The 19,627-nt window shown below is 44.1% G+C and overlaps 1 protein-coding gene and 1 long non-coding RNA gene across 6 annotated transcripts in view; one reads left to right on the forward strand and one right to left on the reverse strand.

Annotated features, from left to right (window-relative positions):
- Shroom2 (shroom family member 2) overlaps nt 1-5,654 on the reverse strand; it is a 132,661-nt gene extending 127,007 nt beyond the window's left edge. For 3 of the 5 annotated variants that reach the window (XM_078035140.1, XM_078035137.1, XM_078035136.1), the window contains exon 1: nt 5,357-5,654. In XM_078035140.1, coding sequence (XP_077891266.1) covers nt 5,357-5,629 — 273 coding nt within the window. In that variant the 5' untranslated portion in view covers nt 5,630-5,654. Of the gene's footprint in view, nt 1-4,391; nt 4,710-5,356 lie in introns of those variants that run through there. The other 2 variants (XM_078035138.1, XM_078035139.1) reach the window with 2 other exon arrangements.
- Nucleotides 4,731-6,272, forward strand: LOC144371798 (uncharacterized). Its single transcript, XR_013431927.1, has 2 exons — nt 4,731-5,181; nt 5,918-6,272. It is a non-coding gene; the product is annotated as an uncharacterized LOC144371798 (long non-coding RNA).
- The last annotated feature ends 13,355 nt before the right edge of the window (nt 6,273-19,627 follow it).

The following is a 19,627-nucleotide window of genomic DNA, read 5'->3' on the forward strand; positions in this document are numbered from 1 at the left end:
CAATAAAAAACATACATAATGTTCTCATATCCAGCAAAATGCCCTATCTGAAGCACTCTAAGAGGGCAAGTCAGGTGGGGAACCTATGGAAATCTTCAAGCATCCAGCTCCAGAGCAGTCCAGTCTCCCTCCAAGACTGGTCTGTTACCAAAGGCAACCTGAAAACTAATGGGTACCCAAGGGCGCTGCCAGGGGAGGGACTAGGCCAGGTCCAAAAGAATGTCTTCTTCGAAGGTTCTGGCACTCTTAGTGGGGGGACTCTAAGAAACATGAATAGGCGGGGCTGAGGCTTCATTCCTTTGTCCTTAACAAACATTCCTGAGGCAGCAGGGGGCCGCCTGACACCCAGCTGGTGTACTTAATGTTTCCAAATGAATAGTATTCCCCAACTGCCTGTTGGGAATTCAAGCCACTAGGGTGAAGTTTATAAGTCAGCACCCTCTCCTCCCCCATTGAAGTTTTCTGTTGGCTGAACCGATGAGGAAAGAAATATGCAAAACTAGCAGGACTGCAAATCTCCACCGTCTGCTTACACAGGCCCTGAGACCGGGTCCTGAAATACTAGCAAGTCTCTGCAGGGTCTTAGAGTGGGGACATTATTCCTGCTTTCTCTGTAAAAAGAGTAAGGAAAAAATAGGCTCTCAAGCATTTTTTACTAACAACAGGAAGATTTCGAGCTACATATGTTGCCATCGGTCAGCAGAGGTCTCATTGGTTTTCAGGCATGCACCTCAAATTCCATAAATACTAAGCTCCCTGGAAGTTAGTGTCCTTTAACTTTATACTAGACCCAGAGAAAAGTCAGACCTTACCCAGGCCACTCAAAATGACTATAAAATGCAGTACTGGGGAGTCCCACTTGATGTTTCCTTTTTCTGGCTATGAAAATGCAGATGAAGCAAGTATCTGTTTGCCTTTTACTATGTAAATAACTCCTTTCTCAGGACCAATACTTGGAAAGAAAACAGCCCTCCACACAAACAGTGGAAATGGCCAGGGGCCTCCAAACACACCACTCTCAAGGCCAGGGTTGGCAAAAAGAATTAAATAAACACAAAGACACTTTAAGAGCAAAGGTAACACACCATTAACTCAACAAAGTGATTCACAACTGGGTTAACATAAAGCAACATCTGGGGATATATCTGGTTGTCACACCTGTGGTCAGATAACCAATGGTATCCAGCAAGTAGAGGCCAGGGAATTTTGGGGAACAGTCCCCACAACAGAGAATCATTCAACACAAAATGTCAACAGTGCCAAGGTTGAAAATTTGTCACCTAATGAATGTCACCAAGTTACTCAACATGATATTGCCAAGAAATTCCAGATGCAAGTAGACAGCACTGATTAGAGGAGGAGGGATGAAGATTCAGGGTCCTTCCCAGGACTCCCCAGGTTTGTGACTTCAGTGTACACCATTTAATCTCTCTTGGCCACAGCTGTTTCAACTATTAAAACAGGCTAATGAAACTCCTCCATCTGAAGATTAGTACTGAACCAGCCTTGTTCTTAACATCCCTTCCAGTCTCTTGCTCTCAGTGCTGCTGGGGATAAACCCAGGACCTTGCACATACTAGGCAAGAGCTCCACCCCCAGCTCCTTCCAGTTCTAAAATGTGCACTCCTATGAGACTTTTGAATGACACCACTTTAATCATTAAAAAAAAAAAAAAAAGTGTCCTCTTGCTGTTGGATCAAACTACTCTCAATTCAAAGCTGGCTAAATAGAAAATAAATTGTGCAAATCCCAAGGCTCCAATAAGTAACCATTTAATTACAAAGTATTTTTTAAGTGCAAAAGAACTATTTCAAGAATTATTGTTTAATGATTTCTGATGATTTTTTCAGTAGCCACTGAGAAGGGAAGATTCAAAATTTGGATTAATTCAAATTCTGGTGGTAGAATAATTTTCCCTAGTCTCCAACACAACAGTTTGCTTTCACTGTTTAAGTGGCCATAAATGGACACATTTTCCTTCTCCCTTTTAAATAATTTGACAGTTAATTACCAGCTCTCAGGCTATATGCAAGCATCACCAGTAATCTTAACACAAGAGAAAAGACAGGTAGGTGAAAAATTGCTGATACTATGCAATAGAACATGTGGCTAATATATATGCATGTACAAGTTAGGGTGCAACAGCACATATCTATTTACATATATATATATACAGGGAAATAAGGGACAAATGCCCTCAGATTTTCTGAATCCCCTCCATTCTAAGCAACAAAACCACATTGGAGCATGTGTAAAAGTTAAGTAGGGCTGGAAATACAGATCAGTAGTAGAGTGCTTAGCATTACTGGGCTTGACCAGCAACATCTTTCAATTTCTAGAAATAGAAAGAACCAGGGGGCCACTAAGAATGCAGAGTTTTTAGAACTTGGAGTACCTGTACAAAAGAGCAACTTCTGATGAAACTAGTGTATTTTAGAGTTAAAGTAACCTCCACCAACCTTCTTATACCATGCAGGGCCAAAACACAAGACTTCACGTCAAATAATATTTTATAAATTATTCCATCTGCTATAAAGATAGAATTTTTAAAAACATTTTTAAAATTTAATTTTTTTTTTGTACTGGGGATTGAACTCAGGGGTACTTGAACATTGAGCCACATCCCCACCCCTATTTTGTATTTTTATTTAGAGACAGGGTCTCACTGAGTTGCTTAGTGTCTCAGTGCAGTTGCAGAGGCTGGCTTTGAACTTATGATTCTCCTGCCTCAGCTTCCCAAGCTGCTGGGATTACAGGCCTGTGCCAATGTGCCTGGCTACATTGTTTTAAGAAAAGAAGTACATGAAATGCTAAAGCTCTGTGTTATTTACCTGACATCTTTTCAATTGCTGCCATCAGAAATGGTCTTTAAGGGCTGGGGATATAGATCAGTTGGTAGAGTGCTTGCATCACATGGGTTCAATCCGAAAGAAAGAAAGAAAAGAAAGAAAAGAAAAGAAAAGAAAAGAAAAGAAAAGAAAAGAAAAGAAAAGAAAAGAAAAGAAAGAAAGAAAGAAAGAGCCTCTAAAACCTTGTTTTAAATGCACAAGCTAATGTGCTTTAAGAAATATTCAGAAGCATGTCCTGGATGGGAGGGTAAACACTCTATGACTTCCCATTGATTTTTCAAAGATTCCAATTTGATAAAGGATCACATCCTTAAATTTATAACAATGACAACCTCTTTCCTGAGGCCACTGTCTTTCCTGAATTCAACATAAATTCAGTGTTCAGCTAAGCAAGTATCCCCTTCAAGTCTCCAGTTTTATAAATGTAAGAGAAGACCTGGGGTTGTAGCTCTGTGGTGGAATACTCATCGAGTGGGCAAAGACCTACAGGTTCAACCCTCAGTCCGAGGAGAGACGGGAAGAGAGAAAATACAGAATAGAGAAATTTGGCATTTCATTTGCTGTTTGGACCACAAAGCCATCTCACTTCCCTAATTCACTACCGGTGGGGTGGGTTAGGAGTCACTTAATTTCTTCCTGCTGTGGTGAGGGAGAAAAGCAGAGAAAAACAGTAAGTCACCTTCAAAAGCTTCTAGTAGCCAGGAATGTTTACATTTTAAAAGGAACTTTGTCCCTAACAATGGCTGGGCTCAACGCTTTTCAAAGAAACTGACCACTAGACACTTTCAACTAGCAGAAAACAGATTGGTTTGCTGTTTGTTTTTACAGGTTTATCCAGATTTGGAATGGTAAGTTTCAAGATGAATTTTGTTTTGAGATAAGAGAGTTCCGGTTCTAAAGCAACCCTTCCCCAATACATGCCTATTTCAGTTGACGCCAATTAGTACTTTCTTCAAGTCCTACTTTCATAAGCACGACGAAAAGTTTCTGTAAGTTTCTGCAGGTATCCAGTGCGCATGGATATAGGTCTGGAAGCTAAAAGTCAGTAAATATTGATGCGCTGATGGAAATCGAGAAGCTGGGCAGGCGGCAGCTGCCAGTCTGGGTTTCATAGTGATAACGGGTACAGAACTAGTGACCCTAGAGAAGCAAACAGGTGGGGACGATTCTGTCTACCCCCTGGCTCCTAGGAATGTTCCTCCTCTCACCTCCGGACAGCCCCGCAGGTAGAAGTCGTCGCCCTCTGGAAGACCAGGAGTCAGAGGGGACTCTACCAGGCCCTTTCCCGGAGGGGGAGGGGAAAGGGATCCGGAACGGGAGCCATTTAAACTCAGTTCGGCGCCTGAAATCTCCTGAGAGCAGCCGCGGTGAAGCCGGAACCACACACCTTGGTCAGCCTCGGTGTCCAGGTCTCTGCCGCTGACTCGAGCAGTCGCACGCCTCGGAACAGAGGGCTGCTCCCTCCGGTACTCCTACCCCGACAATACTAAGCGTCGCGGCCACTTGGGGACTGTCACCGCGCGGGCCCCGCGGCTGCCTTACCTTGGTGATGACCAGCGGCTCGCCATGCTCGCGGCCGCCCTTCAGGGTGAAGCCCCACGGCGCGCCGCCGCTAAGCTGCACCTCCACTAGACGCCCGCCGTCGGCAGCCCGCGCCTCGGCCTCCGCCAGGCGCTCGGGCCGCGCACGGGGCTCGGCTCCCTCCATGGCGCTGGGCGCGGGGTGCTCAGCCCCCCGGGCCAGCTCGGCCCGCGCCCATGCACTCTGAGGAGCCCCAGCCGGCCAGAGACAAGGGAAGCTCCGGGTGCCCTCGCCGCAGACGGCCACTCGCGAACTTGCGCTGCAACTTGGGAGGAAAGTGCCGGCCGGCCCCGGAGGGAGCCGGGAGGGCAGGCGCGCGGCGCGCGGGGGAGGGGTGGGCGGGGAGGGGGCGGGAGGGGCGGGGCAGGCGCTCGCTGTAGCTCGAGCCGCAGGGCCGGGGCCGGGGGCGGGGCGCGCGCGCTCGGGGGCGCCAGCCCGGGGCCCTGGGGGTAGGAGGGGGCGGGGTCAGGGGCGCGCTCGGGGCCCGCGCGAGCGAGGCGCACCGGGCAGGAGCTCGCGCCCGCGGGCTTCGGTCCTACGCGCCCGCGGAGGTTCTTGTTGGAAGGGGCGCGCTCAGGGAATTGGCCGGGCAGAAGTAAGGCGATCACGCTCTGGGCCGGCGCGGCCAGCAAGGACCTTGGCGGCCAGGGAGGCGGCCTGAGGTCCCGCCCTTCCTCCCGCGCGGGGGCTTGGCAGCGCTTGAAGGCTCGGGGCGGGTCAACCCGCAGCCCAGGACGCCGGGCCGCAGCAGGTGAGGCGGCGGAAGCGCCCGCTTGCTGCTGGGCGGGGCGCGGCGGCGGTGGCCAGAGCCCGGGTCCTTCCTTCTTAGAGCGCGCCTCCCTCCTGGCACCCCCGCCTTTGTTGCGGCTGGTCCCCGGAGGCCGCACAGGTGAGGGCGGAAGCAGGGCAGGAGGCCCTCCGCGTACCTGCGCTGTTTCTGTGCGTGCCTTAGGACGGTCTGTACTTTCAGCCCTCAGTGTGCACAGACGCTCTCCTACCCCGGGCTGCAACACTCCCCACCCTGTGCATATTGCGGGTCTCGCCTTAAAGCCTGGCCCATAGTGGGTGTCCTGAAAGCCTGGACTGGAGAAGGATTCTCGATCTGTTCCGGTGAAGGCCTTCCCAGCCTCCCACAAGTTCTCTCCTGTGGCGCCAGCCCGCCTAATGAATGGCTTCTCGTGGGCTTTTCCTATTGTCATAGCTCAGGAAGTTTTTCTTTCAAACCTTGCTTTTTATCTTTCATAGAATTGTTCCAGGAGTTCTTAATGTTTGTCACCACGTTTACATCTTCTACAAAAGGGAAGTGGAGGTCTGGATTTAATGAAAATGTGTAGATAGCACTGCCCCTTTTCAGTTTCCATGAAATTCCAACCCACATTAAAAATATCTGTACTGATAGGTATTTGCATGCTTTGCAAAAGTTTCTCTCTCTCTCTCTCTCTCTCTCTCTCTCTCTCTCTCTCTCTCTCTCTCTCCATTGCTATCAGTATATGTAGCTGGGCGCTGGTGAACCCCTGTTTTCCTCAAAGTGGCTCCATCAGGTGAAGATGCTGGGAGCTAATGGAAAAGACAAACTGGGAAACCACTGGACCAAGAAAGAGTTCGGCATCCCTGGGTCTTTGGGCTCCGCCACTGAAACCGGACTGAGGAATTTTACCTCTGGTCTGAGTTTCTTCAAAGGTCACAGGAGGGATTTACACTCTGTGGTCTGCATTCTGTGACTGATCATTTCATGTCTCATTCAGCCAATTGAATTAAAGCGTCCATACTCTACTGTTGCCTATTATGGCTCTTGCCACATGATTACTGTCCTAAATAAATTCTACACTATGGTCTCTACAATGCCTCCAGTTAGAATAATGAGGTGATTTTTTTTTCTTTTTAAATGGAGAAAAACCCAAGTGTTGTTGGATTTTTCTTTTATTTTTGTTGTGTGTGTGTGTGTGCGCGCGCGCGCGTGCTGCAAATTGAACCCAGGTCCTCACGGAATGCTGGGCAAGCTCTCTACCATTGAATTGTACACTCCCAGACTCCCAAGCATATCTTGGTTGTGACCGTGGTCACATGAATTTACATAAAACTAAATATGGGAAATCCAAATAAACTTGGTGGATTGTTTTAATGTCAATATCCAACTGTGAAATATTTTGCCATAATTTTATAAGATGTTACCATTGGGAGAGGCAGGTGAAGGGTACATAAGAAATATATTGTATTATTTCTTCAAATTAAATGTGAGTCGACCAGTCAGAATGGCAGTCATTGAGAATACAAACAATAATAAGTGCTGGAGAGGAGGTGGACAAAAAGGCAGCTTTACACTTGTTGGTGGGTCTGTAAATTATTATAACCACTATGGAAATCAGTATGGAGGTTCCTCAGAAAACTAGGCATGGAATCATTTGGTGTCTAGCCTAAAGAATTAAGCCCAGCAGGTGGCACATACCTGTAATTCCAGCAGCTTGGGAGGCTGAGGCAGAAGGATCATCAGTTCAAAGCCAGCCTCAGCAATTTATCAAGACCTTGTCTCTAAATAAAATAAAGATTGGGGCTATGCCTCAATGGTTAAGCACCCCTGGGTTCAAGCCCTGGTACCAACCAATAAATAAAGAATTAAAGACATCATAATAGAGCAATACATGCATACCCATGTTTATAGCAGCACAATTCATAATAACCAAACTATGGAACCAGCCTAGGTATCCATCAGCAGAAGAATGGATAAAGAAAATGTGGTTTACATACATATTGGAGTTTTATTCAGCTATAAAGAAAAATGAAATTATGTCATTTGTAGGAAAAGTAGATGGAACTTGGGACCATTACGTTAAGTGAAATAAACCAAAGTCAGAAGTTCAAGGGTCCTGTATTTTCTGTCTAATGCGGAAGCCAGAGAGGAATAAGGAAAAGAAAGTGTGAGCTGGGCATAGTAGCGCACACTTGGGAAGCTGAGGCAGGAGGATCAAGAGTTCAAAGCTAGTCTCAGCAACAGTGAGGCACTAAGCAACTGAGTCCATGTCTCTAAATAAAAATACAAAAAAAAAAAAAAAAAAGGGCTAGGGATGTGGCTCAGTGGTTGAGTGCCCCTGAATTCAATCCCCAGTACCGGCTTCCCACAAAGAAGAAATAAAGAAAGTGTGTTCATGTGTGTGTGTGTTGGGGGGGGGGGGGTGATCACATGAAAAGCAAAGGGAGATCAGAATTGAGGAAGGGGATCAGGAGTGGGAGATGGAGAGGGAGTGCTGGGCAGGGATATCAACCAGATTACATTGTTACATCATGTCCATATGTAACAAATCCAATGTGCACAGCTACAATGCACAAATAAAGAGTTTAAGAAGTGGATAGATGGATGTGATAAAAGAAAAGATAAAAGACAATGTTAGGGCTGGGGTTGTGACTCAGCAGTAGAGTGCTAGCCTAGCATATGTGAGGCACTAGGTTCAATCCTTAGCACCACATAAAAATATATAAAGGTATTGTGTCCATATACAATTCCAAAAAAAAAAAAAAAAAAAAAAAGACAAATGTTAATGGCCTAGTGTGCTTTTTGGAATTTACAGAAGGTTCCCTGTCCCTGTTGCTCTCCTTTTCCCACCTCTACCCCCAAAACTGGTATTGACGTAAGTCTCAACTTTTACCTGCCACTGAAATCCAGACCATAGATACACTACATAGCAGAAACAGTGATTTTGTTGCTGCCTTAAATCCATCATTATTATATGAAGCCCCAAAGTCCTTTTTTTTTTTAAGAGAGGGAGAAATTTTTTAATATTTATTTTTTAGTTCTCGGCAGACACAACATCTTTGTTGGTATGTGGTGCTGAGGATCGAACCTGGGCCGCACGCATGCCAGGCGAGCATGCTACCGCTTGAGCCACATCCCCAGCCCCCCAAAGTCCTTTTTAACATTTTATATTCAGTATGTAATCCTCAGGTTACCCAACTGCCATTTGAAAGGCTCATACTTTTTCTTCAGTTTATTTCTTAAAACTTAGGTGCAAATTTATAGTCACTTTGTTAAACATCATTTTGCTGAAGGGTTTTTTTTTTTTTTAATTTCACATTAGGCATCCCTCCAGTTTAGCATTACTTCAATATTTATAAGGCTGCTGTCTATATTGACATTAATAAATATGCTAAAGGGACTGGACCAAGACTTATGTGACCTGCTATGAGACAGATACCCTCTCAAAATCATAAATCCTTTCTTTAGCATTCTTGAGGTTATGTTGTTGAGCATGTCTGCCCATGCTGTCAACACATCTAGATTTCTGTATCCTATTTTTTACATCATCACCAACTACTGACATCTTTTGAAATTACTATCATCTTGTGACTGCAAGACATTACCCATAATTTATCAGCCTTGCATCCCCTTGGCAAGAGTTTAGTATGACATTAAACTAGTGCGGACTCCTGAGAACTCATGACTTGGATGGAATTTGCAGAGGTAGGATATGTTTCACAATCTGTCTTGACTCCTTTTGGAAAGCTGGAGACATACTTGGTCACAACTCCAGAGGACCTACGTTGAAAGGTGCAATACCCACAGGTGTTTGTTCCACTTTTACAAATCTGACACATCCTTGGAAAGGGAAGAGAGAGGGGAAACTGAAGGTACTTCTGCTTTGGCTTTGTCAACAGTGAATGAGTTAATAAATAAAAGTCAAACTAACCCACTTTCAAAGAATCAATAGCTAATCTTTATGAACTAGAGCTCAAATTATTTGCTTTGTTCTAAGAAGAAAAGAGACACTCAAAATTTGTTATAGGATGAAGTTCTAAATTTTACCTTTCTAATTAGTGGGTAAATCAGTTGGTAGGGTCAGACTTTCCATAAATCTTTTTCATGTGGTAATTATAAAAAAAATTTTTATTAGTTATTGATGGGCCTTTATTTATTATATGTGGTGCTGCAACTCAAATCCAGTGCCTCGCACATGCTAGGCAAGCACTCTACCACTGAGCCACAACCCCAGCACAATGTGATAATTTTTAAAAGGTAAGGGGATGACAGTACAATTCACAATAGCCAAGTTATGGAACCAATCTAGGTACCATCAGCAGGCAAATTAATAAAGAAAATGTGGTATGCATACACAATGGAGTTTTACTCAGCCATAAAGAAGAATGAAATTATGTCATTTGCTGTTCAATGAATGAAAGTGGAGATCATCATGCTAAGTGAAATAAGCCAGACTCAGAAAGACAAAGATTGAATGTTTTTTTTTTTTTTTGGGGGGGGGGAGGGGCTCTCATGAAAATAAACAGGAGACCAATATAGAGTAAAGAAAGGGTTAAGGAGGAGAGGGCATGAGGAAGTACTGGAAACTGAAAATACAAAATTATGCTATGTATATGAACATGAGTCCCATTTATATATATGATTATAATGCATTAACTAAAATAATAACGAGATCAGTAGAGTGTAGCAAGCTGATCGAGGGGAAAGATGAGGGGGAAGAGAAGCTACTGGGGAATGAGATTGGTCAAATAATGTACATGTACAAATATGGCATAATGAATCCCATTTCTATACATAATTATAGCACCAATAAAATATTTAAAAAAAAAAAACAAGGGTGTAGCTCAAAGGTAGAATGAATGTTCAGCATGAGGCTCCAGGTTCACCAAAAATGGTAACTATCATTCAAAGAGTGCCTACTATGTACTAGGTGAGTAATATGAATGAATTTAGGTCCTCTCAGCAAATGTGCCTGTTGTGCATATTATTCCATTTTACACACGAAGACACCAACACCCAAAGGAGTCAGATAACTTTCCTGATGTCATTGAGCCCAGTTGTCCATTGAAGGAAATTTCTACTCATGGGAAAAAGCACCTGTAGCAGAGAGTGGTTTGCACTGGGGCGGGGAGGGCATATATGATGTATATATAATTATATGTCCATAATGCTGGGTTTGTTTTCATACTGGGGATTGAACCCACTGAACTACATCCCAAGCCCTTTATGTATATATATATTTTTTATTTTTAGAGAGGGTCTCAGTAAGTTGGCCAGGCTGGCCTTGAATTTGTGATCCTCCTGCCCCAGCCTCCTGAATCACTGGGATTACAGGTATGCCCAATGAACCCAATAATAAGCCCATTTAAAAGAAGAAGAAAAACCTGGGTGTGGTAATGCTTGTAATCCCAGCAACTTGGGAAGCAGAGGCAGGAGGATCCTCAAGTTCGAAGCCAGCCTCAGCAATTTAGCAAGGCCCTACCTAAGCAACTTAGTGAGATCTGGTCTCAAAATTAAAAGATAAATTTTAAAAAGTGAGAGGAGGGCTAAGAATACAGCTTAGTGATTAAGCTCTCCTGGGTTAAATTCCCAGTACCAGCAAAAAAAGAAAAAAAAAGTTTTAAAAATAATTTGGACTTGTCAGGTTTTCTTTCTGGCATCTAAAAGGGTTAAATAAGTAGTGAGTAGGGCTAGATAGATCAACTGATCTATATTATGCAATAAATGTAGATACATATCAATACCTATTTTTTTAAGTCAGGAATCACTAAAGAGAAAGAGGGAATATTTACCTGAAGCCATGGTTTTAAAAAAGTTTTTATATTTTAAGATACAGTTTTAGAAAGAATTCATCGACTTGGGTAGCTCCATGGTAGAGTATAGGCTTAACATGTGCAAAGCCCAAGGTTCAATTCCTAGTTCTGGAAAAAAAAAAAAATTCCTTTTTGTTGGGGGGACGGGTGCTACCAGGGATTGAACTCAGGGGCACTCACCCACTAAGTCACATCCCCAGCCCTATTTTGTATTTTATTTAGAGAAGGGTCTCCCTGAATTGTTTAGCACCTCACTGTTGCTGAGGCTGGCTTTGAACTCACTATCCTCCTGCCTTAGCCTCCCGAGCTACTGGGATTACAGGCATGCATCACCACTCCTGGTTTTGGAAAAAAATTTCAATGACTATTTTTTTTTTAAATAACATAGCCAGGGAGTAAGATTTCCTAAGCACTTCTTACTTGCCCAATTAAGGGAGAAGGGGTGTCAAGGAATATAAAAGATGCAGGAAATATGAAAATTAACTCTAGTTGTAAGAAAAAATTAATAAAATCCATGAAAAAAATCACAGCACAATTAAGTGCTAAACAGCTTCTAACTATAAGTGCCAGCAGGAGAGAAATGAAAGTGAAGAGAAGAAAAACATAAAAAGCCATTAGTGACATCTTCCTTTTATTTTTTCTTTCTTTTTCTTTTTCTTTTTGGTACCGAGGATTGAACTCAGGGGCACTTGACCACTGAAGCACATCCCCAGCCCCTTCCGTTTTGAATTTTATTTACAGACAGGGTCTCACTGAGTTGCTTAGCATCTGGCTGTTGCTGAGGCTGGATTTGAATCCGTGATCCTCCTGCCTCAGCCTCCCAAGCACCACTACACCCAGCTCTTTTCTTTTTCATCTTGCATTGTGGAAATGTTAAATAGATACAAAAGTAGAACTTTTTTTTCACCCATCACCCACTGTCCCCCCAAAAAATATCTCAAAGGCATTTTTAAGCCATAATGACTAAGTTGGAGATGGAGAGGAAGTTGAGGGAAGGTTCAGCAAGTGGAGACCCAGGAGTGAAGACTGCCCGTTGACAGGACAGTCCTTCATGGGAATGTTGAAAAGCCTCAGGAATGGAAAGCAGAACTCTTCGTGAGGATAGAAGGTTCCTGACAATGCTGAAGCCAGGTTCTGAAAGATCGTCCTCATGTCTGAAGGGGCACTCTAATTGTAGTCCTACCCCACACCCCGGTTATCTGAAGGGTGGACCTTGAGGTTGTGGAGGGATCATAGCCACTGCTGGTAGGGACAGAGATGAAGGTGTGATTCAGTGTGGTAGTTAAAGTCAAGGAGGACAAGATGACCAGTCGAGGAACTGAAAGGCCACAGAAATAGAGGAATCATCTACATGGACATTTGAATAGTAAAGATTTATCAAGGTAGTACATACCTGTCCTCCAGCTGCGTGGGAGACTGAGGCAGGAAGATGGGGAGTTTGAGGCCAGCCTGGGAAATTTAGTGACATCCTGTCTCAACGTAAGAAGGGCTAGAGGTATATATATATATATATATATATATATATATATCTCACCAGATGGCACCGACTGCTACAGGGAATGAAGGGGCATGACTTGGCTATCAGCAAATAATTTCACTGAGGGCATGTGCCCAGAACATAGCAGCTTCATGATACAGTTTTTTCCAAGGAGGGAGAGAGCTGGTTGTCTGGAAGGGTTGGTGGGAACCAGGAGGTCGTCTTCCCTTACCCCCTGTGGTAGCCTGGCAGAGTGGGAGGAGAAATGAGCCTGCACCCAGGGCTGAGGCACAGGAAGAGACCTGGGCAGAGCCAGGCCTCCATGCGAGCCAGCTGCATCAGGAAACGTTTGGAGAGGAGGTTGCAGACTGAGTGGTTCTGCTGATGCTTGAGGATTTCAGAGTGGAAAAGGGGAGGGAGATGGGGATCTGCAGAAACTATGGAGGGAACCAGTGAAACACCTGGGAGATTTGGCCATCTGGGCTGATTGGCATGAGCAGAGGGAAAGGGCTGGGGTATATCTCAATGGTGGAGCATTTGCCTAGCCCGCAGTAGCCCCTGGGCTCCATCCTCAGCGCGGCATATAGAAAAAATGCTTTAAAAGGCAGATGCTGTCCAGGAAGAGACAATGGCACAGCTCAGGAGGGGAGGACTCAAAGACATCCACAAGGAAGTGAGGATGGTGTCAAAAACAACTCCTGGAGCTCCACCTAAGTAACCTAGTGGAGCTTGATGGATAAATGGGAGTGGAGGAGCAGGCAAGGGGAAGCAATGAGTTTCATTAGGGCAGGTTGCAGTGAGATGCACTGTTAGTTTATTAGAGCTACTATAACAAATTACTATAAATTTGGTGGCTTAGATCCAGACAATTTTTTTCTCTCTCACAGTTCTAGAAGCCAGAAATCTGAAATCCAGGTGTGGGCCGGGCTGTGCCCACTCCGGAGTCACTGGGAGAGACTATTTCTTTGCCCTTGCAGTTTCTGCTGGCAGCTGGCATTCAAACAGCTTTGGATTTGTAAGGACATTGAGTTAGCAGCACAGAGCTCCCATGCACCCCACCCCTAGCTTCCCCAGATTACATATCATGGCACATTTGTTGCAGTTATTTACCAACATGGGTGCCTTATTATTAACAGATGTACCTTTGGGATTCCTTTAGTTTTCCCCTAATGTCCTTCTTTCAGTCCTGGGATCCCATTTAGGGTACCCCGTTGTATTTAGTCCTATTGTCTTCTTGGGTACTCTGAAGAGGCTGGTGTTCATTTACTCAAACGTGTCTCGCCACAGAGCTTAGAAGCATGTGCACCAGTTCACAGTGGCTGAGCCATCAAGGGGACTGAAGTTAGCCTTCCCGGAGCTCAGACTCTTTCTTTGTTGACACCGAGACCCTAACTTTATTTCTGTCCTTCACCTGGGCATGCAAACCCCTCTCTGGCCTGCAAGCAATTGGACATGTCCAGGTGTGTCATGATCACTGTGGAGATCCCTCCCTCCCTCTCTCCCAGCCCACTCCACAACCACAAACACATATAGGTAGTCTTCGTGTCCTTAGCACTGAAATAATTCGGATACTATGCTGGAAGGGAAAGAGGCCTGGAAACTAAGCCACTGCTGCTTCAGTTTTGGAAGACTGCTTAAGTGGGATTTGGGAAATTCCTTCACTGGCTGCTGGCCAAAATATTTGCTTCAATTGAATGTGTCACTAAACTATTTGACTAGCAACGAAAACAACAGGAAGGAAGTAAAGGAGGACAACTGTTCAAAAAGACAGTAGGGTTTTTCCTTGTACAGACAATTTCTTCCAAGTCAATGTAGGAAGATTCTAAAAATTTAGTTGATTATGATAATTTTCTTTTGTTTGTTTTTTCTGCAATACTGAGGATTGAACCCAGGGCCTTGAACATGCTGGGCAAGTGCTCTACCACTAAGTTACATCCCAATTTGTGGTAATTCTTTATGTTTGCATAATTATATATATGGAAACCCCACAGGAAATATTTTGTGATTTTCATCTTATTAAAAGTAAATTTGAGCCAGGCACAGTGGTGCACTCTGTAATCCCAACAGTTTGGCAGGAGGATCTCAAGTTCAAAGCCAGCCTCAGCAAAAGCAAGGTACTAAGCAACTCAGTGAGACCCTGTCTCTAAATAAAATACAAAGGGAGGGAAAGAGGCCTGGAAACTAAGTCACTGCCTCTTCAGTTTTGGAGGATTGAAGTGGGCTGGGGGTGTGGCTTAGTGGCCAAGTGCCCCTGAGTTCAATCCCTGGAATAATAATAATAATAATAATAATAATAATAACAACAACAACAACAACAAGAAGTAAATTTGGGCCGGGTGTGGTTGCCCATGCCTGTAATCCCAGCAGCTTGGGAGGCTGAGACAGGAGGAACACAAGTTTCAGACTACCCTCAGCAATTTAGCAAGATTCTCAGCAACTTAGTGAGGTTCCAAACAACTTAGCGAGACCCTGTCTCAAAATAAAAGGAGCTGGGGATGTGGTTCAATGGCTAAGCACCTCTGGGCTAAATCTCTGGTAGCAATAAATAAAATAACTGAGGGGCTGGGGTTTCACCTGGGTGTGACGCCCTGGCTTCAATCCACAACACGAAAATTTAAAAGTTTTATTTTAGAAAGATAGTACAGAGAAATCTCATGCTTTTTTCTTAGTTTACCTGAATATTAATGACAGCACTTTTATAACTGTCTTTCTAAGGTGCTTTTGCCAAAACTAGAAATGAATATCACTTCATTACTATTAACAAAACTCTTGACTTTATTTGATTTCCTGAGTTTGCCCATGTTGTCCTCTTTCTATCAGAGGTTCCTACCCAGGAGCCCACATTTGATTTAGCCATTGAGCCTCCATTCCATGACAGTTTCTCTTTTGTTATTGCTGTTGCTCTTTGCAATGCTGGGGATAGAACCCAGGGCCTTGCACATGCTGGGCAAACACTCTATCCCTGAGCTACTGAGTTACACACCCCCAATACCTCTTTGCTTTTCTTGACCCTGAAAGATCGATGGTTAGGTCAGGTATTTGTAGAATGTCCATCACTTGTGTTTGCCTGATATTTTCTTATAAACAGACTGGGATGGTGGGATTTAGGAAAGAGGGTCTACTGCATCTCGTCATGTCAGTGCTATCCACGTAACTTACCACTGATGATAACTACCTTCAGGGTATGGGGAAGGTAGCAATTCTCAGGTTTCTCTACTGAGAAGAAGAAATTCTCATCCTGTCCTGCAGATCATACAGTTGGCAGGATCCCAGTTGAGGATGAGCAAGGGGGATCCCCAGAGGGAAGGTGCTTGGAGTCAACACTGCCACTGAATTGGAGGCATCTGGGCAAGTGCACCAGGTCAGCACTGGAGCTCACTACTCAGCCTGCCAAGCAACCATGGCTGTTAGGTACGTTTCTCAGGTAGAGGACAAGAGTAGCTAGGACAGTGGTCACTATTGGTAGCCAATTTAGGAAAAATATTTAAGACTTTCTTGGTTCTCCCATCCCTCTCTATCCCTGTATGCTTCTCCTGAACTTATGCATCTAACATGTCTTGCAGCTGCTGCTTCTTTACATAGCTTCTCTTATCTTCTAAAGCACAAATTCCCTAACAATCCAGCAAATATGTTGCAAAGGTCTATGCAAAACTCCTTGTTTTTTGTTGTATTTTTTTTACTTAGTTTGATATATTGGCGGAGGGTGGGGCATGGCAATTATGGACTGAGGACTGGCCACCTGTTCTTGTAAATAACAGCTCATTGGCACACTGCCATGTCCATTCATTTACCTACTACCTATGGCTGCTCTGCCTATCACAGTTTGGTAATTGCAACAAAAAGACTATTTGACCCACAAAAGCTAAAATATATTCTATTTGGCTCTTCAAGGAAAGGTTTTCTGGCCCCCTATGATACACTAAAGAAATGTCACCCAAGCAATCCTAACTACTGGGCTTCCATCCAAGTAGGAGGATTGCAAGCTCCAGCCATCCTGGGCAACTTAGCCAGACCCTGTCTCAAAGTAAATTAAAAAGGGCTATGGGTGTAGCACAGTGGTAGAACAATTGCCTAGCATATGCAAGGCTCTAGATTCCATCCTCAATGCCACACATGAGAGAGAGAGAGAGAGAGAGAGAGAGAGAGAGAGAGAGAGAGAGAGAGAGAGAGAAGGAAGGAAGGAAAAGAAAATAAAAAAGAAATGTCACAAGCTAGAGAGCCTTAGGTTATATACCTGGTCACTATGTGTTTCATCAAAGGCAAAGCAAAAAGATACCCACCCCCCAAAAAGAAAAAAACGTCATTGCATTTAAACCATCAAGTTCCACTAGGAGGAATTAACTTAGGCACATCTTCAACATTCATGTCTTTCAGAGATTCTGATAGTGAGATGTGTGCTCCAGTGTGAATCTCAGACAATGCTTCTGAAGGGGTGAGGGGAGGAAGTGCTGGCCTGCCACACACTAGTTCTAACCGCAGGCCAAGTCCCTGAGGTTAATGTGGATTTCCTATTCCTCGCTCCTGGGCCACTTGAGTGACAGTGAGGTAGTCATTACACAATTAGCTACAGTTGGGTTGTTGGTGTAACCCAATGACAGCGTGTGCTTAGCATTTATGAGTCCTTAAATTCAATCCCTAGCACCAAAAATAAATAGATAAAGCCATCCATTAGCCAAAATCTGTGGTCAGTGATTATATTTAGTCCTTTTTTGTTAGATATCTGAGATTTGACAGTCTTGAGTAAATGAGGACTCCAGGGCACATAGTCATCCCGGAAATAATGATCATTTTATTTTACTCTATTAATATGACAGAACAATTGCAGAAAGAACCATTAGGTTAAAAATTGAACAACATTTTGAAATGTAACATATCTACTTGAGGGCCATCCCAGTCATCCCATCTAGCTCATACATGCACACACGCACACACACACTTCCTTGAAAACATAGTTTGGTTCAACAAGGCACAGAATCCAGCCATCAGTGACCCATCTCCACTTCTCCAGAGTGGATTCCATGTTGCTTCAAGATGCTGGGGTCAGCTGGGTGTGGTGGTGCACACTTATATTTACAGCTACTGGGGAGGCTGAGGCAGGAGGATTTATCGAGTTCAAGGCCAGCTTGGGCAACTTAGCAAGTCCCTGTCTCAAATTTAAAAAGGGTAGTGATAAAGCACACCTGGGTTCAATCCCCAGTGCTAAGAAGAAAGAAAGGAAGAAAGGAAGGAAGGAGAAAATGAACAAATGATGGTGGACGAGAGGGTCCCTTTCCTTGGTCTGATGTTTTTTGATATCTTGAGGAAGAGTTCCTGGAGTAACCTCTGTGGGTTTGATTCTCAACTCCACCCTTCAGTGGCCTTGGACAAGTTGCCTCACCTCCTCTGGTACGTGATATAGGGGTAAAAGAGATGAGCCACAAGCGGGAGGGAAGGGTTAAGCAAGATGAGGTACATTAAGTACCTAATGTTGCTGGCTCATGGAAGGCAGTCAGATAATAATTTAATGCCCCTCCTCTTTCAGACATACTATCCCTCTCCTTGCCACCTCATAGAGGAAGGGCGTATCCTAAGATTCTTGGGCTTCATCAAATGAGGTCAGTGCCCAATAACACCCCAAATCAGGCTCCCTGGGCTCTAAGCCCACATTCAAAAACCCATTTCTTGTGTGGAATATCGGTGGAGCTGCTGGGGAAGGGTTTTATGCCAAGACACAAGCCACTACTACATGCTCTACCCTGCTAAAGCTCCCCAGTCAACCCCCAGCAGTTTTGTCTATTCCATTCCACAAGGTCAGACAATGCAGATTTAATCCAGGCTGGAGAGGGTAGCAAAAGCAGATTGCAGCCCTTGCATCCCATTAACATTCTCCTCCGAAGTAGCAGTTCTTCATTTCCTTGTAGGAGGGTGCAACAAGAAAGTGGAACTCACTCTGAGGATATTCTCATTGATTTTCCTGGAAGCTGAATTGTCGGCACCCACCACCACCCCCACAGCACGGGGCAACCCACAGTAGGTGACTGATAGACAGGAGTGGGGTATGAACCTTCCAGGCCCCCATACCATCAGATCACCCTGAGAGTAGCTGTGATGGATGCTCTCCACAGCAGATTATGACTGGCCATGGTGCATCAGCTGCCGTGTTTTGAGCTGCCCATTGGGAGGTCGACAAAGGGAGGAAGTGAGAGGCCTCTGGCCAACAAAGAATTGAATCCTGCCAAAAAATAGAGAAGCTGGGAAATGGATCCTTCCCTGGTGGTGGTATTAATGTCTTTCAACTTTAGTGAAGATGCAATATTTAAGAACCTCTGCACATTCAGAACTTCATTTAAAATTGAAAACATCGTTTCAAATTAAAATGGACATATTGGGTTTTCCCCCTGTACTGGAGATTGAACTCAGGGCCTTGAGCACGTTAGGTGAGCACTCTACCACTGAGCTACATTCCTGGTTGTAAGTGTGTATGTGTATGTGTGTGTGGTGTACAGGGGATAAATCCAGGGTCTCATGTATGGTAGGTAAGACCTCTACTTCTGAGCTGTCTACACCCCTAGCCTGACTTATTGAATGTTGATTGAACAAATCATTAACATATTCATGATTTTCAAAGCACAAAACTTTTTCTAAGTTCAACTTCTAAGTATGCAACTTTTTTTTAAACACTATCCCTCCCCTTTTTTCTTTTTTAATATTTATTTTTTAGTTTTCAGCGGACACAACATCTTTGTTTGTATGTGGTGCTGAGGATCGAACCCGGGCCGCACGCGTGCCAGGCGAGTGCGCTACTGCTTGAGCCACATCCCCAGCCCGTAACTTTTTTCTATAATTCCATGAAGTTAATTCTCTTATGTGGATACAAAAAAATGTGTGTGTGTGCGTGTGCGCTTTCAAAACTACGTCAGAGAGACAACTGAACTCAAATACATAGTTGAGCCTCAGGTCTCAAACTCATTACCTTATTTTTTGGGTATTAAAAATTTTCTTTGAAAACAAAACTTTTTTTTTTTTCCCCTTTAGAACCAGAGTCCAAATGTCAGCATACAGAATAAGGTCAACTGAACTGAAACCCTGACATTCTTTCTGTTATGAAGAATGATAAATTTGCACATTTGAGCCCAATAGTTTCTTACCATGAAGGAAATTAGAATTATCTATGCTTTCA

The sequence above is a fragment of the Ictidomys tridecemlineatus genome, chromosome X (genome assembly GCF_052094955.1).
Source record: "Ictidomys tridecemlineatus isolate mIctTri1 chromosome X, mIctTri1.hap1, whole genome shotgun sequence".
Classification (NCBI taxonomy): domain Eukaryota; kingdom Metazoa; phylum Chordata; class Mammalia; order Rodentia; family Sciuridae; genus Ictidomys; species Ictidomys tridecemlineatus.